This window comes from Schistocerca nitens, chromosome 2, assembly GCF_023898315.1.
Source record: "Schistocerca nitens isolate TAMUIC-IGC-003100 chromosome 2, iqSchNite1.1, whole genome shotgun sequence".
Classification (NCBI taxonomy): Eukaryota; Metazoa; Arthropoda; class Insecta; order Orthoptera; family Acrididae; genus Schistocerca; species Schistocerca nitens.
In genome coordinates, this window is record NC_064615.1 from 119,229,973 (window position 1) to 119,251,302 (window position 21,330).

Consider the following 21,330-nt stretch of genomic DNA (forward strand, 5'->3'; position numbering starts at 1 on the left):
CCCCTCCTCACCCCTTCTTCTTCTCCCCTCCTCACCCCTTCTTCTTCTCCCCTCCACCCCTATCTCCCCTACTCCTTCTCTTCTCCCCTACGCCTTCTCTTCTCCCCTACTCCTCCTCTTCTCCCCTACACCTCCTTCGCTTCTCCCCTACACCTCCTTCGCTTCTCCCCTACACCTCCTTCGCTTCTCCCCTACACCTCCTTCGCTTCTCTCCTACACCTCCTTCGCTTCTCTCCTACACCTCCTTCGCTTCTCCCCTACACCTCCTTCGCTCCTCCCCTACACCTCCTTCGCTCCTCCCCTACACCTCCTTCGCTCCTCCCCTACACCTCCTTCGCTCCTCCCCTACACCTCCTTCGCTCCTCCCCTACACCTCCTTCGCTCCTCCCCTACACCTCCTTCGCTCCTCCCCTACACCTCCTTCGCTCCTCCCCTACACCTCCTTCGCTCCTCCCCTACACCTCCTTCGCTCCTCCCCTACACCTCCTTCGCTCCTCCCCTACACCTCCTTCGCTCCTCCCCTACACCTCCTTCGCTCCTCCCCTACACCTCCTTCGCTCCTCCCCTACACCTCCTTCGCTTCTCCCCTACTCCTCCTCCGCTTCTCCCCTACTCCTCCTCCTCCTCCTCCTCCTCCTCCTCCTCCTCCTCCTCCTCCGCTTCTCCCCTACTCCTCCTCCTCCGCTTCTCCCCTACTCCTCCTCCTCCGCTTCTCCCCTACTCCTCCTCCTCCGCTTCTCCCCTACTCCTCCTCCTCCGCTTCTCCCCTACTCCTCCTCCTCCGCTTCTCCCCTACTCCTCCTCCTCCTCCGCTTCTCCCCTACTCCTCCTCCTCCTCCTCCTCCGCTTCTCCCCTACTCCTCCTCCTCCTCCTCCTCCGCTTCTCCCCTACTCCTCCTCCTCCTCCTCCTCCGCTTCTCCCCTACTCCTCCTCCTCCTCCTCCTCCGCTTCTCCCCTACCCCTCCTCCTCCGCTTCTCCCCTACCCCTCCGCTTCTCCCCTTCTCCCCTACTCCTCCTCCTCCGCTTCTCCCCTACCCCTTCCCCACTTCTCCCCTACTCCTCCTCCGCTTCCCCCTACTCCTCCTCCGCTTCCCCCTACTCCTCCTCCGCTTCCCCCTACTCCTCCTCCGCTTCCCCCTACTCATTCTCTTCTTCCCTATTCCTTCTCTTCTCCCATCTTCCCCCCCACTACTCATTCTCTTCTCCCCCCTCACTACTCATTCTCTTCTGCCCTCCTCCCCCCCACTACTCATTCTCTTCTCCCCTCCTCCCCCCACTACTCATTCTCTTCTCCCCTCCTCCCCCCCACTACTCATTCTCTTCTCCCCTCCTCCCCCCCACTACTCATTCTCTTCTCCCCTCCTCCCCCCCACTACTCATTCTCTTCTCCCCTCCTCCCCCCCACTACTCATTCTCTTCTCCCCTCCTCCCCCCCACTACTCATTCTCTTCTCCCCTCCCCCCCCCCACTTGTCATTCTCTTCTCCCCTCCTCCCCCCCACTACTCATTCTCTTCTCCCCTCCTCCCCCCCACTACTCATTCTCTTCTCCCCTCCTCCCCCCACTACTCATTCTCTTCTCCCCTCCTCCCCCCACTACTCAATCTCCCCTCCCCCCCACACTACTCAATCTCCCCCCTCCCACTACTCATTCTCTTAAAAATTTACAATCCAAAACAGAATTAAAAATTGCAGTTTATATTCTTGTGGAATTACAAATTTCTAGCTTCGTGAAACTGAAATGTTTACAAGACTGTGGCACAAGAGGGAATACATAGTTTCGGCATTTGGTACATTCTTTGCTGTCGCCTAATTAGTGAATGAAAGTACAAGTCTCTGGGTGGCAAAAACTGTACTGTGCATCTTGAAATTGCCACTTTAAAGTTTGTTGCTGTTAGATAGAAAACTATGGTTTAAGTCATTGTCCATAGAGTGAAGAAGAGATGAAAGTTGAATACTGTATTTACGTAATTGAGCAAAGTGATATCTGACTTCATTTCGAGTTGGTACCGTTAATGTGTAATTGGTGGAGTAGAATTGTGATTTTTAAGTAATTGTTTACACGGCTTACTGTGGCAGTTTTCCAGTGGCTACAATGAATGTTATATTTTTTGTGGGCATGTGAGTGTGCGTGTGCACATGCACGCGTGTCCAGTGGGACTGAAAATAAGGTGAAGAGAATTGTACCACCAATTCCCATAGAAGCTGGTTGTTCTTTTACCAGTTATATTTAATACGTTAAATCCTCATCACATACTTCTGTTAGAACCCTTTGTGAATTACATGCAAGTTGATTTTTAAAAGTTGAAAGTAATTCTTAAATCTAATTTATTTTTATCTTCCAGCAAATATCATTCAAAAATTTGGTGGAGAGGAACAAGAAAATGGAGGAAGAGTGTGGTGCACCACTTCCGAACTCTGCAATCCACTTGCCTTTCATAATTGTTAACACAAGTAAGAAGACTGTTATTGACTGCAGTATATCAAATGACAAGTAAGGATTTCACTATAGCAAAAATAGTTACCATAATCACGAATTATTTGTAAGGGTGTTTATCTGTAGTTTACACCATAAAGTTGTAATAGGTTCTTACTGTAATATAGTTGTGATGCAGACCTTTCAACTGCTGAAGGTGATAGCTATTTTAAGTGCACAGCCGGCCGAAATGGCCGCGCGGTTCTGGCGCTGCAGTCTGGAACCGCGAGACCACTACGGTCGCAGGTTCAAATCCTGCCTCGGGCATGGATGTGTGTGATGTCCTTAGGTTAGTTAGGTTTAACTAGTTCTAAGTTCTAGGGGACTAATGACCTCAGCAGTTGAGTCCCATAGTGCTCAGAGCCATTTGAACCATTTATTTTTTAAGTGCACAGATTATGGTACAAATTATGTAGAAATCAGTGGTGGAAAAATATGCATTCAGGCAAGGTATTAATTTGACATTCAAAATGGAAATAGACAAAAACTATTAATTACTGGGAATTATTGCAAAATAATAATGTAATAGCAGATTTGTATTGTTTGTGCATACATACTGTTGAAAATAGTTGTTTGTGCTTTTCAAAATTTCGTGAAAATAAGTAAGTATTAAAATGCTGTGTGACAATGGACATACAGCATTATTCCAGAGCACTCTGTATTCTGCTGTGATAATAAGGTTGTCTAGAATCTAAAAGTTGTAAGAAAGGAAATTATGGCAAGGCACGAAACACGAAATAATAATTCCCCTGTTAGCTAGGGTCTTCTGCTTTTTCTTGGCCCAGTATGCCTTCATCTTCTGGCTCTGAGCCTGCTTCCTCTCATATGTCCACTTAGGTCTGGTGGTGCCTGTACACTTCTTGCTTGTGAGACACGGTGGGAAGACTCCCTGCGGGATGGCCTGTTGGTATCGAGTTTGGATCTCAGTTGTCTTTAATGGGATCTGCAGTTCCTCTTAAGTCTAATTTAATAGTGGTGATCCACTTGGCTTTGGATGCGTATCCTCTACTTGTCACTGTGAGGATCCTTTTGGTGATCCTGGAGTGATTCAGGTGGGTCATTTGCCCATAGAAAGTCGCCTTTTCCTCATACATGTGACTATGTCTTCCTGAAGTTCATAGAGCTCATTATTGTGTCCGATTCTGTAGGTACCGTCTTCCTCTCTTATAGGTCCTAATATTCTCCTCAGGATCTTCCTCTCTTTAAGTTCTAGTTTCCTGAGTGGGCACTTTAGATTCATCAAGAGACACTTGCAGGCATAGAGTGCAGAGGGTTTTACTACCATGTTGTAGTGCTTCAGCTTTGTGTTCTTGGATAGGTACTTGGAGAGGTGTAGATGTTCTTACAGGAATGATAGGCCCTCTCTAACTTGGTGCACCTGGCATCTATGGTAAGGTTTCACTCTTGCTTGCTGAGATCCATTCTCCGAAGTACTTTACTGCAGGAACTTTACAGATAGTATTGTTTCCTAGTGGGTTTGTAGAAGAAGCCTGTTGATATTGGTGATAAACTCAGTCTTCTGTATGTTGACCCTCAAGCGAGTTCTTACAACACTGTAGGGGCTCTGTAGTTGGTGAGTAGCCTCCTCCATACTGTTGGCCAGTAGGATGAGTTCATCAGCAAAGGCTAGACAGGGTACATTGAGGTTGTCTTTCTTGTACCCAAGCTTCAGTCCTGCTTATCGTGACAATGTGGAAGTTTGCTCTCTTAATATTTTCTCCTCAACACAGTTAAAGATGATGCAAGAGAGGACATCCCTCTGCCTGACTCTTGTCTGGATGGAAAGCTCGCTGTGTGTTCGCCCCTGAACTTGACTTTGGAGGTGGTGTTCTTCAGGGTAGCTTGGGCCAATCTGGTAGTTTTCCCATGTAGGCCTAGTTCCCACAGGGTAGAGAAGAGGGTCTGTTGATCTATTGAGTCATATGCCTTTTGGAAGTCTCCCATAATGGCTACCCATGGGGTCCGATCCCCCCCCCCCCCCCCTTGGCTCCTATATGAGAGGATGGTCTTGAGGTTTTGAATCTGTTCTGTGCAGGACCTACTCGCACAGAACCTGGTATTCACCTAGTTGGGGGCTAGCTGTTTGGTGACTGTATTTTGCCGAGCTTTATAGAAGATCTTGTAGGTTATAAGCAAGAAGAAGATGCCTCTGTAGTTGTTGAGGTCGGTCTTACTTCCTTTTCTTGTGTAGTGGGTGGATCACAGCTGAGATGCATCCTCTGGTAAGTCCTCTGTTTTCCAAACGTCTTCAATGATCTGGGTGATACTCTGCAGGGACTGGTCATCTATGTGCTTCTACATTTCTCCAATTATACCATCTTCACCTGAAGTATTTATATTTATTGTAAACTGATTACTTTGGTCTTCAAAAAGGTAATAGTTTTTATCAAGTTGTGTGACAAATCTGATAGAATAAACTCAGTTGTCACACTGCAAGTTTTCATAAAAATGCCTGTATTTTAGCTCCATGTATTTCATCATGTCAGGTAGGTCCCTTTTCTTCTTCTCCTTAGGAAGTTTCAGTGCCCCATTGTAGGAAAGCCAAAGACCAGAAGGCAACAAAGTTTTTTACTTAATATTTATAACCCTTTTTTAGAATACAGTGTCATTGCCAAGGGCAAAGCACGTTGTGACTACAACACAAGCTTACGCCTCGAGGACCATCATTACACAGCGTCAACCAGAGTAAATCAGCAATTTTCAAAGCATGTGGCTTTGTTAAAACCAGCTCAGTGGACCCTAAGTCCTTGAACATCATCATCATCATCTGAATGGTCAGTTTTATAGGGTTGACAAAGGCCTCAGCAATGACATACTTTCATTCTGAAGTAATCATATTTCTTGATTCTTTCTTCTCTTGATCCTGTGAAGTTGCTGTTACAAGGTAGGAAACTAAGACCTTAGCATAAAAACTTCTGATGTATTTATGTAAATACTTGCCACTGACAGGATACAAATAAAGTGCTAAAACTGTCCAGTTGTTGTTCTGCCAGTAGTCAGACCATATAATTAGTTTGTGTTCCATACCTTCCTCAAACATACTATAATTGTTTATCACAAATTTAAGCAGACAGGAAATGATTGCCACTGAACCTCTCCTTGCAGTGAAGTCATTCCACAAATTTCCTGTGATGTTTCCGGTACCAGTGCCATATACCGTGAAATTATACAACAGTTATCTGGTAGAATACCGTGGAATGCGTCAGTGTACGACAAAATAAAACCTGTTGTAGGTCAACACATATTACATGTATATTGCTGTTCCTTTTAGCCATTTCCATATCGATTTTATCAGTTTGAATGCTTGGTCTGCTTTTATGTTATGCAACTGATTCTCAAGTATGATGATGTACAGTTCTGTTTTGCCTGAAGCTGCGATCATTTTGTGAAACAACAAATTGCACTGTCTGCAAGTATCTGACCTACGTGTCCTGAAACACACATTAAAATCTGTTTGCAACACACTTTGATAGGCTGCCCTACTTATTCATCCATCAGGAAAACTTTTGGTAAATGATCAATACATTCAGTAGAAGTTGAGATAGGCGTACAGACATTCTTTTGAGGATTTATTGCTGCTTTAATGTTGCGTGTGCTCTGGGGAACTCAAAATGTGTTCCCAAATCAGAACCTTGTCATCATTTGATATGACATGTGGCCTATTGAAATGTGTTCCCTCGACTGTCTTCAGGAGTGATCATTCTTACTTTGGGATTGCATACAATATCCTGAATCATGCAAGCAATCAATATTGCTACCCAATATTCAATTAGATTATCATATTTCATTTTCTCATTTAATAAGACAGCAGTGCTCAGCTTGTGTATTATATTTTTTTGTCAATGATAACTACAGGACTGTAGTTAATTTTATTCATGTTGCGTATTCTTACTGCAGTGTTTTCAGAAGATGCACATAATGTACTTCGTCAGAGCCATGTACTCTACAGGGCACATACGCCACTGTAGAGGACACCTATGCTACTCTGTATACATACGTCTTTTTACAAAACCTGTACAACTTTATTCTATGTACCTGTGTTGGAGGCTACCTTTTCTTTTCAGGATTTATGTCATAATCCAACATCACAAAGCTATTTCCTCTTAATATTCTGCCAGTTGCCGATGTTAATTTTCAATTTTTGTACATTATTTGCATGTTTCAAACCATTTTCAGTGTGTGTCACCATGCTACATTTGGCCATTCTTGTAACACAGAGCATGAAAACTGTGTGTCTTAGCTCGCTGTTCAGTTCTGACCTCGAACAGTAAACAGATCAATTATTACAGCAGGCAGTCCAGACTTCCATATACAACATTATTCCACATGGTTCTACAAAATGTCAAAATATGCCACACAGCGTTATTCGAGCGCCCACTACAAATACTTTTCACCTTCACCTTCTGCTTGTGGTCTGTTTGGGTTTTGGTGTGACAGCAAAAGTTATGATCAAAATGAAAGCACACAGTACCACGTGATTTTCAAAATCTGAGACGGTGGGAGAGGAGGGAATGGGTACTTGATAAATATTTGTAGAGCTATTTAAACACCTTTGTGAAGGTCTGCGTTCATATACAAACTGTGATTTTTGTAAGTAACTATGTACTAAAAGTTTCATAGTTGGCTCCAATAAGCTGCACAATTTGCTAGTGTGCAAATATAATTTTGTATGTGACTGGATTTATTTAAATGCTTGAGGGTTTGCGTCCAGATCTATGGTATCTGCAGAGCTTGTCCAGGCATCAAAGTGACAGAAGAGGGAGTGCCAGATAGGTGAGTTTTTAGAAAGAACTGCATTCTTAGCATGGTTGAGGTGTGACATGAGGTGTTTGTGTGCATGGTGTCCAGGCAGCAGTTGGCTCAGTGAAAAGAGTACAGAACAATGATCCGTAGGGTCAAGTCTCCATGCAGAAAAGTTTTTCAATTTTTACATTGCTTACACTGCTAATATACCGAAATTGTGCTCAGTGTATTGTATTTACTAATATTTTCATAAAATGCATGAAAAGGAAAAGCAAAGGAAAATTTAGGATGGCAAATAAATTTCTGGGAAGGCATAGTAAGGCATACACAAAAATTTCAAACATAAAGTTATATACTTTTAATATTTTACAGTTCACTTACAGGTGCTTGGGCGATATCTATTGTAAAATTGGGAAAATGTAATTTTCTTGGCATCTTACACACTTTATAAATGCCACTTTTTTACATTTACATGCTTGTTTTAATGTTTCGTAGAAATACAAGCACTGTTTACATTCATAAAAGGTTCTCTCTCTTTGGACAGTTTTAGAGCAAACCATGCATAACGAAGTCCTATGTGCCTTAATTACAATCCCTTCTTGGAAATGTCTTTGCTGAGTCATCGTGGATGCTGTTAAGTACAGTCCATTCCTGGAATTTTATTTTCAATTCCAAATTTTCCTTTGCCTTTTCTCATGCTTTTTATGAAAATATTGTTTAATGCAATATTCATACATTATTTTGGTTTATATGCAGTGTAAACAATGTAAGAAATTAAAAAAAAATACCCACACTATCTTTCTGCTGTGTCATCTGCTTTCTGTAAATTACATAAACATAAATGGCTCATGCCTCACCCAAGCTGTGCCAATAATGCTATTTTTTTCTAAGTGCTTGGCCATTTGGCCTCTTGTGAAGATCAGATCTAGTGAGAAGTGAAGAGATTGATTAAAATACTAAAGACATTTTTGGTATTTGTACATACGAGATTATTCTCAACTCTTAAGTATGAACAAATGTACATAATGCTGGTGCGAGTGCAAGTGTGCGTGTGCATTAAACAATATATCTGTATAATCTGGCATAAGAAATTAATGATATTTTTTTCCCTGTTGTTTCCAATAATTAACCTCTTGTCTGTCCACAGCTTTTTAAATTGTATTTGCTCTTTGGGATCTGCTGCCTTACTTTCACAACATTGTTTTACAGGAGCTCACGGACATGCAGCTGTGCACTGACAAGGCCATATGTGTCCTTTGTCTTTTTATTGTGTTACGAGCAAGCTGCTGTCCCCAAAGAAAGTGTGTTGATCCTGGGCTTTGCTCATATGTGAATTGTTGTAGAATAACTGTCAAATTTATGTTGGTTCAACATCATTAATATCTGTGGTAACTTTATCATCAGTTTATCATACATGGTATTTAAATAAAAAAAATGTGTTGTCTGTTCTGTTGGGCATGGCCAGGCTGTACTTAATTTTCTGAAACAGAAGAAGGGGAAGAAAGGGAAAGGGGTAGGTTAGAAATGTTGACACCCAGCTACCCGGGGCATTGCGGTATTGCAGCGATGCAAAGATATGTGCTAGACCTGGACTTGAACCTGTATGCTCCACTTCTCTAGGAAAGTTGCTTTAACTGTCTTGACTACCTGGACATGCCTCCCATCCAACCCAGTTTATCAGCTTATTGCAAGCTGCATTTTAGTGTGCCTCATCCGGTAAACTTCGTACTTGCAAATTCTTGATTTCCATAGAGGTTTGAATGATATTTGAGCATCCACTCTGAAACCTATGTCATAGAGCCATCACACTCGATTATATTAATGTAACTGAGTATTGTTGTTCTGTCAGTCATGTTCTGCTATCATTACTAAGGAACTATCTATATTACTAAACAGCTAAAACTGTCACCAGGTCATAGTTGCAGGTCAATCCCGCGTCCGGCCATCCTGATTTAGGTTTTCCGTGATTTCCCTAAATCACTCCAGGCAAATGCCGGGATGGTTCCTCTGAAAGGGCAAGGCCGACTTCCTTCCCCATCCTTCCCTCATCCGATGAGACCGATGACCACGCTGTCTGGTCTCCTTCCCCAAAACCAACCAACCAACCATAGTTGCAGGTTGCTTCTTGCTGTGGCAACAAAAATATGCTCTTCAGTGTTTCATATAATAATTGACCAAATTAAAACACTGTCATAATCTACTCGTTAGGAAGTGTACACTGGATTAACAGTTTAACAAAACAAGTTAGGCATTAATGTTATAAACTATCTTTCTGACTTGAGCTGTAGTAACTCACCCAAGCTATATTCGTCCAATATTTCAGACTGAGAGCACTTAACAGCTTCCAACAAATTTTACACATAGTGTCAAACTTCAATAATCTTTGCTTGCTTATAACCCCTCAAAAAAATGAAAAATTTGTTTATTAAATGTTTAAATAATGGAAAATCCAGGATGGAATTAACAATATATGAAAAGGATAGTTGCTATTCACCATATAGTGGAGATGCCGAGTCGCAGAAAGCCACAACAAAAAAACTGTCGGAAAGTTAGCTGTGTCAAAAGTAGACAACATACACACACGCAAATGCAACTAACACAGATGTGACTTCAATCTCTGGCAGCTAGAGCCAGACCACGGGCAGCAGAGTATTATGGAAGATGCAACTGGGTGGGGGGTAAGGAGGAGGCTGGGGCAGGGAGGGGGAGGGATAGCAGGGTAGAGGTCAGGGACAGTAAAGTGCTACTGTGAGTGTGCAGGGATGACATGGAGAGTGTGGCAGCTAGGTGCAGTCAGGAGGTTGCGTGGAGGGCAGTGGAGAGGGTGGGGTTAGCAGAAAAGGAGAGATGTGAAAGGACTGGGTGCATTGGAGGAACAAAGGGCTGTGTAGTGCTGGAATGGGAACAGGAAAGGGGCTAGATTGGTAAGGACAATGACTAACGAAGGTTGAGGGCAGGAGGGTTATGGGAACATAGGATATATTGCAGGGAGAATTCCCACCTGCGCAGTTCAGAAAAGCTGGTGTTGATGGGAAGGATTCGGATGGCACAGGCTGTGAAGCAGTCATTGAAATGAAGGATGTCATGTTGAGCGGCGTGCTCAGCAACAGGGTGGTCCACTTGTTTCTTGGCCACAGTTTGTTGGTGGCCATTGGCGTGGACAGACAGCTTGTTGGTTGTCGTGGCCCATAGAATGCAGCACAGTGGCTGCAGCTTAGCTTGTAGAACACATGACGGGTCTCACAGGTAGCCCTGCCTTTGATGAGATAGGTGATGTTTGTGATAGGACTGGAGTAGATTGTGGTGGGAGAATGTATGGGAGAGGTCTTGCATCTAGGTATATTACAGGTGGCAAAGGACTGGAAGGAGGTGTGGACAAGGATATTGTGTAGGTTCGGTGGGTGGTGGAATACCACTGTGGGAGGAGTGGGAAGGATAGTGGGTAGAACATTTCTTATTTCAGGGCATGATGAGAGGTAGTCGAAACCCTGGCGAAGAATGTAATTCAGTTGCTCTGGTTCTAGGTGATACTGAGTCACCACAGGAATGCTCCTCTGTGACCAGATGGTGGGGCTTTGGGAGGTGGTTGGTGAGGGGAAAGACAAGGCACGTGAGATCTGTTTCTGTGTGAGGTTGGGCAGGGGGGGGGGGGGGGTAATTACGATCAGTGAAGGCCTCAATGAGACCCACAGTAAATATTGAGAGGGACCGCTCACCACTACAGATGCGACAGCCATGGGTGGCTAGGTTGTATGGAAGGGACTTCGTGGTATGGAATGGGTGGCAGCTGTCGAAGTGGAGGTATTGCTGGTGGTTGGTAGGTTTGATATGGATAGTGGTATGGATATAGCCGTCTTTGAGGTGGAGGTCAACATTGTGTAGGACTAGGTGAGGCAAATGGAGGAGAAGGTGTTGAGGTTCTGGAGGAATGTAGATAGGGTATCTTCACCCTAGATTCAGATTCTGAAGATGTCATCAACAAATCTGAACCAGGTAAGGGTTTCATATTCTGGGTGTTTAGGAAGGATTCCTCTAGATGGCCTGTGAATAGATTGGCATAGGATGGTGCAACGCGTTGGCCCATAGCCGTACCCCAGATTTGTTTGTAGTAAATGCCTTAAAAGAAGTTAAGTAACTTTGGGTGAGGATATAGTTGGTCATGGTGACTAGGGAGGAGGAGGTTGGTTTGGTATCTTATCGGGTGTTGGGAAAGATAGCGTTCAATAGCGGTAAGGCTGTGGGCATTAGGGATGTTAGTGTAAAGGGAGATGGCATCAGTAGTGACGTGCAGGGCACTGTGTTGTAAGGGACTGAAACCTTGGAGAGTCGGTGGAGAAAATGGATGGTACCTTTTATGTAGGAGGGTAGGGCATGGGTAAAGGGCTGAAGGTGTTGGTCTACGAGAGCGGATATTTTCTCCGGGGTGGGGGGGGGGGGGTTGAACAGTAACTGGTCGTAATTGGGTGTTTGGGTTAATGGACTTTAGGAAGTGTGTGCAGGAATGGGTCTAAGGATTTGAGGAGAAACTGGAGATCCTGCTGGATTTCTGGAATGGGGTCACTGTGGCAGCGTTTGTAGCTGGATGTATCTGACAGCTGGCCGAGTCCTTTTACCAGGTAATCCTTGCAATTCAAAACAACCGTAGTGGAGCCTTTGTCAACAGGTAGGATTATGAGGTTGGGATCAGCTTTTAGGTGGTGAATTGCTGATCTAGGGTTAGTTTGCATGTTATGGGATTTGGGGAATGATGGTGAGGCAAGGTTCAAGGTTAAGAAATTCTGGAAAGTTAACAGGAGGTGATTTGGGGCAGTGGTGGTGGATCCTGGTTGGCTGGGGGTGAACTGAGTCAGGCAGGGTTCAACATTGCTCTTTGGTTTAGCTTGATTGGTAGGGTTGCTGGTGAAAAAGTGTTTCCACTGTAGGGACTGGGAGAAAGAGAGAAGGACCTTAACAAGTCCTGCATTATTGAATTTGGGATGGGACAAAAGGTGAGGCCTTTGGAAAGGACTGATACTTCAGCAGGGCTAAGGTGTTAGGAGGAAAGGTTCATGACTGTGTTTCGGGTCTGTATTCTATGTGGTGGTGGGAGGGAATTTTGAAGGGTTGGGTAAGTGTAGTAGGTGTGCGAGACAGGGTTTGTCAGCTATAAGGGGATGTGGGGGAGGTTTGGAGGTTGTTGTAGAGATGGTGGGAGTAGGAAGTGAGCAGGTTGGAGAGTTTTTTTGAGGTGACATCGTGCATGTTGATCTAGTTCCTGGAGGGCAAGATTTTCAATGTGTGTTATCAGATCCAGGAATTTGGGATTGCATAGCAGGAGAATTTTATGGATGGACAGAAGGTATTGCAAAGAGGTTTGGGCCTGATTGATCTGGTTTTGCAGGACTAAGGATTGGCGGAATCTGAATGGATGGAGGTCATTGTGGAAGGAAGGGTGGTAGACAGAGATGGGTAATTTGATGGTAAGGCTATTTGGGGGGATTCCATGGACCAAGCAACAACACAGGAACAGTATCTGGAACTGGAATCTGGCTACGGATAAGGAAGCTTTTCTTTATTGATGCAGATGGAAAGAGCAAGGATCCATGATAGTGGAAAAAATACGTAAAAATACATAAGCAATGTAGAATCCAGTCACTTCTGCTGTCCCCCTTTTGACACTTACCGACACACACATACAACCCACTTAACAAGTATTTTCATTTTTCATTTGATCTCATTGCGACTTCATGCCAATTTCAGCTGGTTTTCACCTTTCACTAACTGGCTACTCCCTCATATTTCATCTCATTTCTCCTTATTTCATCCGTTTCTTCCTTTTTGTAATTTTTTCCACGTGTTTGAGTGTATTTTTGTGAATTTTTTTGGACATAACTATATTTACATATTTTTACGCGTTTTTCCCCCACCATGGATTCTCACTCCTTCCCTATGTGTCAGTACAGTAAAGTTTCCTTATCCCTAGCTGGGACCCAGTCCCACATACTGTTCCTATGTTGTTGCTTTGCTCATGGGATCTCCCAAAATGGTCTTGCTATCAAATTACCCATCTCCAGCTGCCACCCTTCCTTCCACAATAACCTCCACCTGTTCCGAGTCTGCCAATCCTTAGTCCTCGCCAACATAGTCCTGCAAAACCAGTTCTATCCGGCCCAAACCACCTTGCAATACCTTCTCTCCACCTGTAAAATTCTCCTGCTACGTCATCCCAAATTCCTGGATCCCATAACACAAATGGAATCTTTTGCCCTCCAGGAACCAGAATAACATCCATCATGCCACTTCAAAAAACTCTCCAGTCTGCTCACTTCCTACCCCCACCTTGGACCATCTCTACAACCGCCTCCCCATGTCCCCTCATAGCTGACAAACCCTGTCTTGCAGACCTACCAACCCCTAGCAATACCTCCACTTGGACAGCTGCCACCCATTCCATACCAAGAAGTGCCGTCCATACAGCCTAGCTACCCGTGGCCCTCTCATGAGTAGTGATGAGTGGTCCCTCTCGAAATGTATTGGAGCTATCATTGAGGCCTTTACAGAGCGTAATTACCCTCCCAACCTTGTACAACATGCCTTATCTTTCCAGTCACCCAACACCTCCAAAAGCCCCACCGTCCGGCCACAGAGGAGCATTCCCGTGGTGACTCAGTATCACCCAGAACTGGAACAACTGAATTACATTCTCTGCCAGGGTTTTGGCTACCTGTCGTAATGCCCTGAAATAAGAAATGTCCTACCCACTATCCTTCCCATTCCACCCACAGTGGTATTCCATCACCTACCGAATCTACACAGTAACCTTGTCCATACCCGTAATAACCCTCCTCCCCGCCCCTGGCCTCATGGCACATATCCCTGTAATAGACCTAGATGCAAGACCTGCCCCATACATCCTCCCACCACCATCTACTGCAGTCCTGTCACAACCATCACCTATCTCACCAAAGGCAGGGCTACCTGCGAGACATGTGATCTACAAGCTAAGCTGCAGCCACCGTGCTTTATTCTATGTGGCCGTGACAACCAACAATGCATGTATGGTCACTGAGAAACTGTGACCAAGAAACAAGTGCATCGCCCTGTTGCTGAGCCCGCCACCCGACATAATATTCTTCATTTCAATGACTGCTTCACAGTCTGTGCCAGCTGGATCCTTTGCACCAGCACCAGCTTTTCTGAACTGCACAGGTCGGAACTCTCCATGCAATATAGCCTACATTCCCGTAACCCTCCTGGCCTCAACTTTCATTAATCGTTGTCCTTACCCATTTAGCCCCTTTCCCTGTTCCCATTCCAGCGCAACACAGCCCTCTATTCCACCAATGCACCCAGTTCTTTTACTTCTCTTCTTTTCTACTAACACCACCCACTCTGCCCCGCCTTCCGTCTAACCTGCCAACTGCACTTAGTTGCCCACTCTCCATCTCGTCCCTGCATGCTCCCAGTAGTGCTTGACCATCTCCAACCTGTACACTGCTATCACTCCTGCTCCCCTCCCCGTTCCAGTCTCCTCCTTACCGCCACCCAGTTGCCTTTCCCATAATCCTCGGGTGCTCACAGTCTGGCTCTAGTTGCCGAAGATTGTGGTCATGTGTGTGTTAGTTATGTTTACATGGGTGTGTGTATGTTGTCTACTTATGACAAAGCCCTTGTTAGCTGATAGCTAACTTTCCAACAGTCTTTTTGTTGTGGCTTTCTGTGACTTGGCATCCCTGCTATATGATGAGTAGCAACTATCCTTTTCATATATTGGTTATTAAATGTTTGTTGTTTGTGCTCTATCAGTTTCATTGCAGTGGAGTAACTGTTTACTTCAGACCTATTCTTGTCCCCTGCTAGAAAGTGTCATTATATTAAAAGAGAGCGAGTAAAACTGTAGCGCCAGGCATATTTTATTGCATTCAGCGTCTGCATATATCATTAAACATACAAAAATATAAAATTGTATGAAACGTAGAACAGGAGAAAAACTAACTTTTGTACAGAATTAAAGTAGTTATGAATATCTTAACATGAAATACTCAAAATCTTAACTCATTTTAAGATAATCACACATTTGAAGCTGTTTTATACACGGGAGTTTGATTCTTTAAGAATTTTCGGAAGGTGATTATTAGTTTGTTAGAAGATAAGCGTGCAACTGTTTCTTATCAAGTTGTATGCTGTGCTGTGACTAGTTTCTACTTGTTTCATCAATGCAGCAAAGGAGCTGTTTGCTACAGCCTTATTCTTGTTCTGTGTTAAAAAATGTCATAGTCATAAGGGAATGAGTTGTCCCAAGTTTTGTTTTTTGCGTAGACAGTTATGGAGAAAAGTTTTTGTCATCATGCAGGTTCCCATGAATGGCATAAAGCATTTTCAGGAAAGGTCTCATACAAATTATGTACTTTAATAAAGGAGTTGAAAACGAGGAAAATGTTAGTCAAAATGATGTGACAAAATTGCCTGAGTGAAAGGAAGATAACTTAGGAATATATTAATGAAAAGCTCAGTTTTTAATAGGTATTATTACTGCTGAGGAGATTTGGATATTTATAAATAATCTACAAGCAGCGTTGATCGGTGCAAAGGAATTCACCATTTTACCACACTAGTGAAAAGGCTTAAATCACTCAAAGTTCAAGATGATGCCTTGTTATTTTCTTCTGCATCTAGGGCATTGCTATAGGTAATTAAACAGGTAACCATAGATATGAGGTAATTCCGGAAAAATAGTGTGGCTTTGTACAATCGTTACTCTCGGTTGTAGAGAAGTGTGTGGATCTAACATCATGGTAGTAAGCATGATCTCAGTGTTTTCTCATTGAGGAGCTATTGGGGTACTAAAAGTAGACCTTGAAATCGACCTTTCTCATTGTGGTTTATCAATACATGATTTTTTTAGATTTCCGAAAATGAAATTGGTGCTAAAAGGAACTAAATTTGTGGCTATGAAGAGGTAACAAGCAGTGGAGCCTCTGCAAATTATCACGGAAAACCACATGCAGAAATGTTTAGGATGGCTGAATGAATGAATGTGAACATGAGTGGCATCAAATTTCTTTTGTGAGGGCCATTTGCCATCTTTTTTCTCATCATACGGGAAGCCTGTAGTACAAAATATGTTACTGGCGTGTGTAGTTGGCTACATATGGGACTACATATTTCTTAAAGTAATTGCATATGCTGTTTCATTAAATCTCACTCCAATCTCTGTTCATTGTATTCTACAGTTTAAAAACTAAAATATATTGACATCAAACTATATCTGTGATATGAGAATGCAGGCTTTCTTAGGGAATCTCAGTGACAGAATCTTCTCGGGTTGACAGCCAAGTCAGTGTGTTGTTCTCTGGCAATGTTTCAGCAAGTTTCGTACTTGCCATCTTCAGGTGAAGATTACAAGTAAGAAACTTGCTGGAACATTGCTGGAGAATAATGCATTGACTCAGCTGTTAACCCGAGATTTTACCATATGTCTGTGATATACAATACGATAGATAAAATCTACTCAACAAGTGGCAGCAGGAGAAACCTCACCTAAAAGAATCGAAATGTGCAAGTTTTTGGAGCCAGTGGCTCCTCCTCCTAACAGAAGGCTGAAGGGAAAGGAAGAGGGATGAAGGAAAAGGATGGGCAAGGCTTAGGAAATGGGAGAGTTATGGAAAAGTTATCAGTGGAGACTCATTGGATGGGAAGAGAAGGAAGGACTTCTCATGGGAAGGAAAGTTTTTCCTTCTTATCCTGGCCTGTAAGTCTCTTCTGACCCAGGATTCTGACTGACTTTTCCATGAAAGTATCTCTGTTTCCCGAACCTCACCAGTGCTTTTTCTTCATTGCTTCATTTTCCTTCAACTCTTCTGACTTGGACGAGGAGCAGCCATTGGTTCCAAAAGCTTGCACATTCCCGTATCATTTGTGTGTTTCCCATGCTGCCACTTGGTGAGTAGATTTTTGTTATTTACCCATATTATATTATAGTTTCAAATGATTATATATTTTGTATTTATGAATTTGGCCAGCTATGGAGCACATACAAATTGAGACTTGTGGTGTTTCTTTTTCTTTCTTTTTTCCCAGTTATCCATTTTCTCTCCAACCGCTCGTCTCTTTATCTGTCCACACACTATTTGGTCAAGGTTTTGGCTTATATTCTCCATAGCTTGCGTTTTCTATCAGTATCCTGAAATGATTCCTGCCACATACTATTTCTTCCGTAACACCATTTTTGTATGTATCTTTTCTTCACTGCTTCTATCCATACTACAGTTTTCTTCTGATTTCTAATTGTGGCAGTTTTGTGTTAATTTTTATGCATATTCTTCTTTCTTTGTTTGTGTTACACAATCCATTAGCTTGGATCCATTCCCCAAGGTGTTTGTTTATCAGCTCTTTTTTTCTGTAATCTGTCATCATAAATTTTGCTCTATAATGTTGGTGTTCTATACACTTGGGTTTTTCATAAGGTATTTTTAGCCCAATCTTTTCAGCAATCTCATGTAATAGATCAAGCATAACAGTTGCGTCTGTTCTCAGTTATCAGTGCTATATCATCCTCAAAGATTAAACATTTTATTTCAAATTTGTTCTTTCCTTGTTCTATGTACACACCTTTTACGCCTCTGTTTTCTAATGTGTGTTTCCATGTTTTTACTATTTTATCTAAAATCAGGTGAAAGAGAATTTGGGACAGTCCATCTCCTTGTGGATCTCCTGTTTTTGTTTTGAACATTTCAGAGATTTCACCTTGAAATTTATTCCTTGATGATGTTGTGTTTGCGAGTGTTTATTCAACAAGTCTTCTGGTATTTTCATCTATCCCCGATTTGTATAGTATTCGACATAGTGTTCGTCTGTCAACTGAGTTGTAAGCTTTCTTGAAGCCTACAAAAGTAACTACTGTGTTTTTATTTTGGATACCTCTCACTCTCAAAATGGTTTTTAGGTTAAGAATTTGTTCTACACATGACCTGCCTTTTGTAAATCCTGCGTGGTACTCTCCTATATTAGATCGTACTTGTTCCTCTATTCTGTTTAGAAGTGCTTTAGACAATATTTTGTAAGTTAATGGTAACAAGGAGATACTCCTATAGTTGTTGCTGTCTGTTTTCTCTCTTTTTTTGTGGAGAGTGCTTTTTCCAGTCACTGAGTAAGATTCCCTTTGTCCAAGTGTCTTTAATTACCCCATGAATTTCTGCCATGCGGATAAGCTCCTTAGTTTTCACATTTCCGCTACTATCCCAGCCTCTCCTGGCATTTTGTAATTCTTCAGCGACTTGATAATCATTTCTATTTCTTATATTGTAGGTGGCTCTGATGGCGGATTTTCATGTTGTGGAATTGTTATCTCTCAATAGACTTTTCACAATTATTAGATTTTCAAAGTATTCAGCTAAAAGTTGGCATGTCTCTTTATTGCTTAAAATCATTGCTTATTATATATGTATACAGTGTTAGGTAATAGTGCTTTGATTTAAGGGGGGGGGTGAATATTTTGAGTTTATTGAAATGCAATTACTCTACTAAATTTGGTAGTTCTGTGATTGTAGATATGTTATTAAAATTCCATTTAAAAGCTTACTAGCTTTTTTTTTGTGTGTGTGTTCTCCGTAGGACCGAGTACGTGTTCAATTTTGATAACAAGTTTGAAATCCATGATGACATCGAGGTCCTGAAACGAATGGGCATGGTACTAGGTAAGATAAAAATTGTTTTTGATGCTACAGTGATTTATTTTGCTAACTTATATTTGTGTAATTTAAATGGTAAAAAATTCGTTTACAGTTAGAAGTAAGCATCAAGCTATTTACCAATCAGTTTGCAACTGGAATTTGTTTCTTGACACTGATCATTTTGTTCTGTTACGAGCAGTTGTGTGTTAATAGTTTTATACAGTTGAAAACTGTTTTATTTCAGCATCTTGACTCTAGTGTTAAAGTAAATAGCATTAACATCGTAAACATTTAGCTAACAAAAATAAGAGATCTAAACTTGGTCTTGAAGTGACTACTGTAAGAAAAAATGTCTGAAACAAGCACTGTAAGGCATCATAAGATAATATATTGAATAAGCCTGGTGACAAAGTGGGTGTTGCACTAGAAATCTAAGGGTTAAAGGTTCAATGCTCAGTCAGCACGAAGATTATTATTCATTCTTTCACTCTAGAAATGGTTTGTATATGAGAAAAAGGATGAGCCCACTGTTCAGAGCTGTTTGTCCCCTGTAACAGGTTGGTTAATTCAGTTAAAAGGTTGAATGAAGGTAAACGGACTAAGTCTAGTACAATGCTATGGCTTTTAAACAGATCTTCTGGTGATGACAGCTTCAATTATACCCAAAATAAACAGGAATATTTGTAGATTATAGACTTCCATTATCTAATATGAAACAGTGTCGAAAATGTTTGCTCAATCCTAGTTGTGATGACACTCAGTAACATGTGCTACACTGTGTGTATAGCATTAACTAAGAGTGTCACAAACATGGGGTCACTTTCACTCAACCGAATGTAAATCCGCTTGATGTGGAACTGTGTCACAAGCAAATATTTTATTCCATTCCATTTTTAGGAATATTTTAATGAAATCCACAGCCATAGTCTTTGATCTCAAATGAAATCAGATGTGAATAGGAAGAAAAATAATTCTATTTAACTCATCTAGAAAAAGTTATATGTTTAAGAACCTGATTATATGTTTTTTGAACCAACTCTCAGCCATCTTCAATCAAGTGTATTCGTTGGCACCCGGTGTTCATAGGCTACCAGTGCCATCGTCATTTTGAATAAATTCTTACGCTGCACCACTTTAAAATACTAAAGCAAGTGAACTCTGTCATTTTGACCAACATGGTGCAGTGATCCTCTTAAAAATGATGCATCCTAATGCCCAAAATTATTTTATTCAAAATAAGAAAAACATTTACCGCTTATTTGCAGTTTCCTTCTTCGTGTATTTAGTTTTTTGTTTGATTACATCTACAGCCATACTCTGCAGATCATTGTGAAGTGTGTGGCAGAAGGCATATCCCATTGTACCAGCATTAGGATTCTTTCCTATTGTGTCCCATTCACACATGGAGCACCAGAAGAATGATTGCTTACATGCCTCTATGTGTACTGTAATTATCCGTCAGAGAGAAATGTAGGCGGTTCTAACACATTTCTAGAATTATCACTTACAGTTGGTTCTAGAAACGTTACAAGTATGTTTTAGTTTGTGTCTGTCTTAAATTGTCTGCAGTTCAGTTCTTTTAGCATCTTCGTGACATTCTCCCATGAGTCAAACGAAACCTGTGACCACTCATGCTATGATATCTTGTATCTGTTAAATTTAAAGTTAGCCCAGTTTGGTACAGGTTCCACACATATCAGCATATTCCAGGATACATAGGATACGAGTTTTTTTATACAGTCTTCTTTGTGGACTTACAGCGTTTCCTTATTATTCTACCAATGAGTTGCAGTCTTCCACCCTCTTTAGCTACATCTAAGACTGTGATTGTTCAGTTTTGTACAAATTGTTACACCCAGGTATGTAAATGAGTTTACCGATTCTACCTATGACTGTGTTGACGTAGCCATAGGGTAATACAATTTTTTGTTTTGTGAAGTGCACAGTTTTATATTTTAAGTAAGTTACCAATTTTTGCATCACTTGGAAATCTTACCAAGGTCTGACTTTCTGCGCACTTCTTTCAGATGGTACTTAATTATAGAGAAATACATTGGTACATTTCTGCAAAAAATCTGAGGTCATTATTATTATCCACAAGGTCATTAATGTACAATATGAACAGCAAAGGCCTCAAGAAACTTCCCCGGGGCACATCTGAAGTTATTTCTACACCTGTCAGACACTTCATCCTAGATAACTTGCTGCATTCGCTCTACCAAAAAAATTCTCAGTCCAGTCACAACTTTTTGATAGTAAGCATACAGGTTATAATGAGTCAAATGCTCTCTGGATGTCAAGAAATACTGCACCTACCTGACTCCCTTGATCTGTGGATTTCAGTGTGTCATGTGAGAAAGGATCAACTTGGGTTCAACATGATTGATGTTTTTGTAATTCAAAAACTTGCGTAACATTCGTAATTTCGCGCCAATGTTGTGCTGGGGCATAATAGGGTTG

At 41.9% G+C, this 21,330-nt stretch overlaps 1 protein-coding gene across 2 annotated transcripts in view; it reads left to right on the forward strand.

The window, feature by feature from the left end:
* The window catches only part of LOC126235799 (transcription factor Dp-1), a 197,274-nt gene that overhangs the window by 141,368 nt on the left and 34,576 nt on the right, over positions 1-21,330 (forward strand). For both annotated transcript variants that reach the window (XM_049944619.1, XM_049944618.1), the window contains exons 8-9: positions 2,346-2,494; positions 18,812-18,894. In XM_049944619.1, the coding sequence (XP_049800576.1) occupies positions 2,346-2,494; positions 18,812-18,894 (232 nt within the window). The remainder of the gene's footprint in view (positions 1-2,345; positions 2,495-18,811; positions 18,895-21,330) is intronic.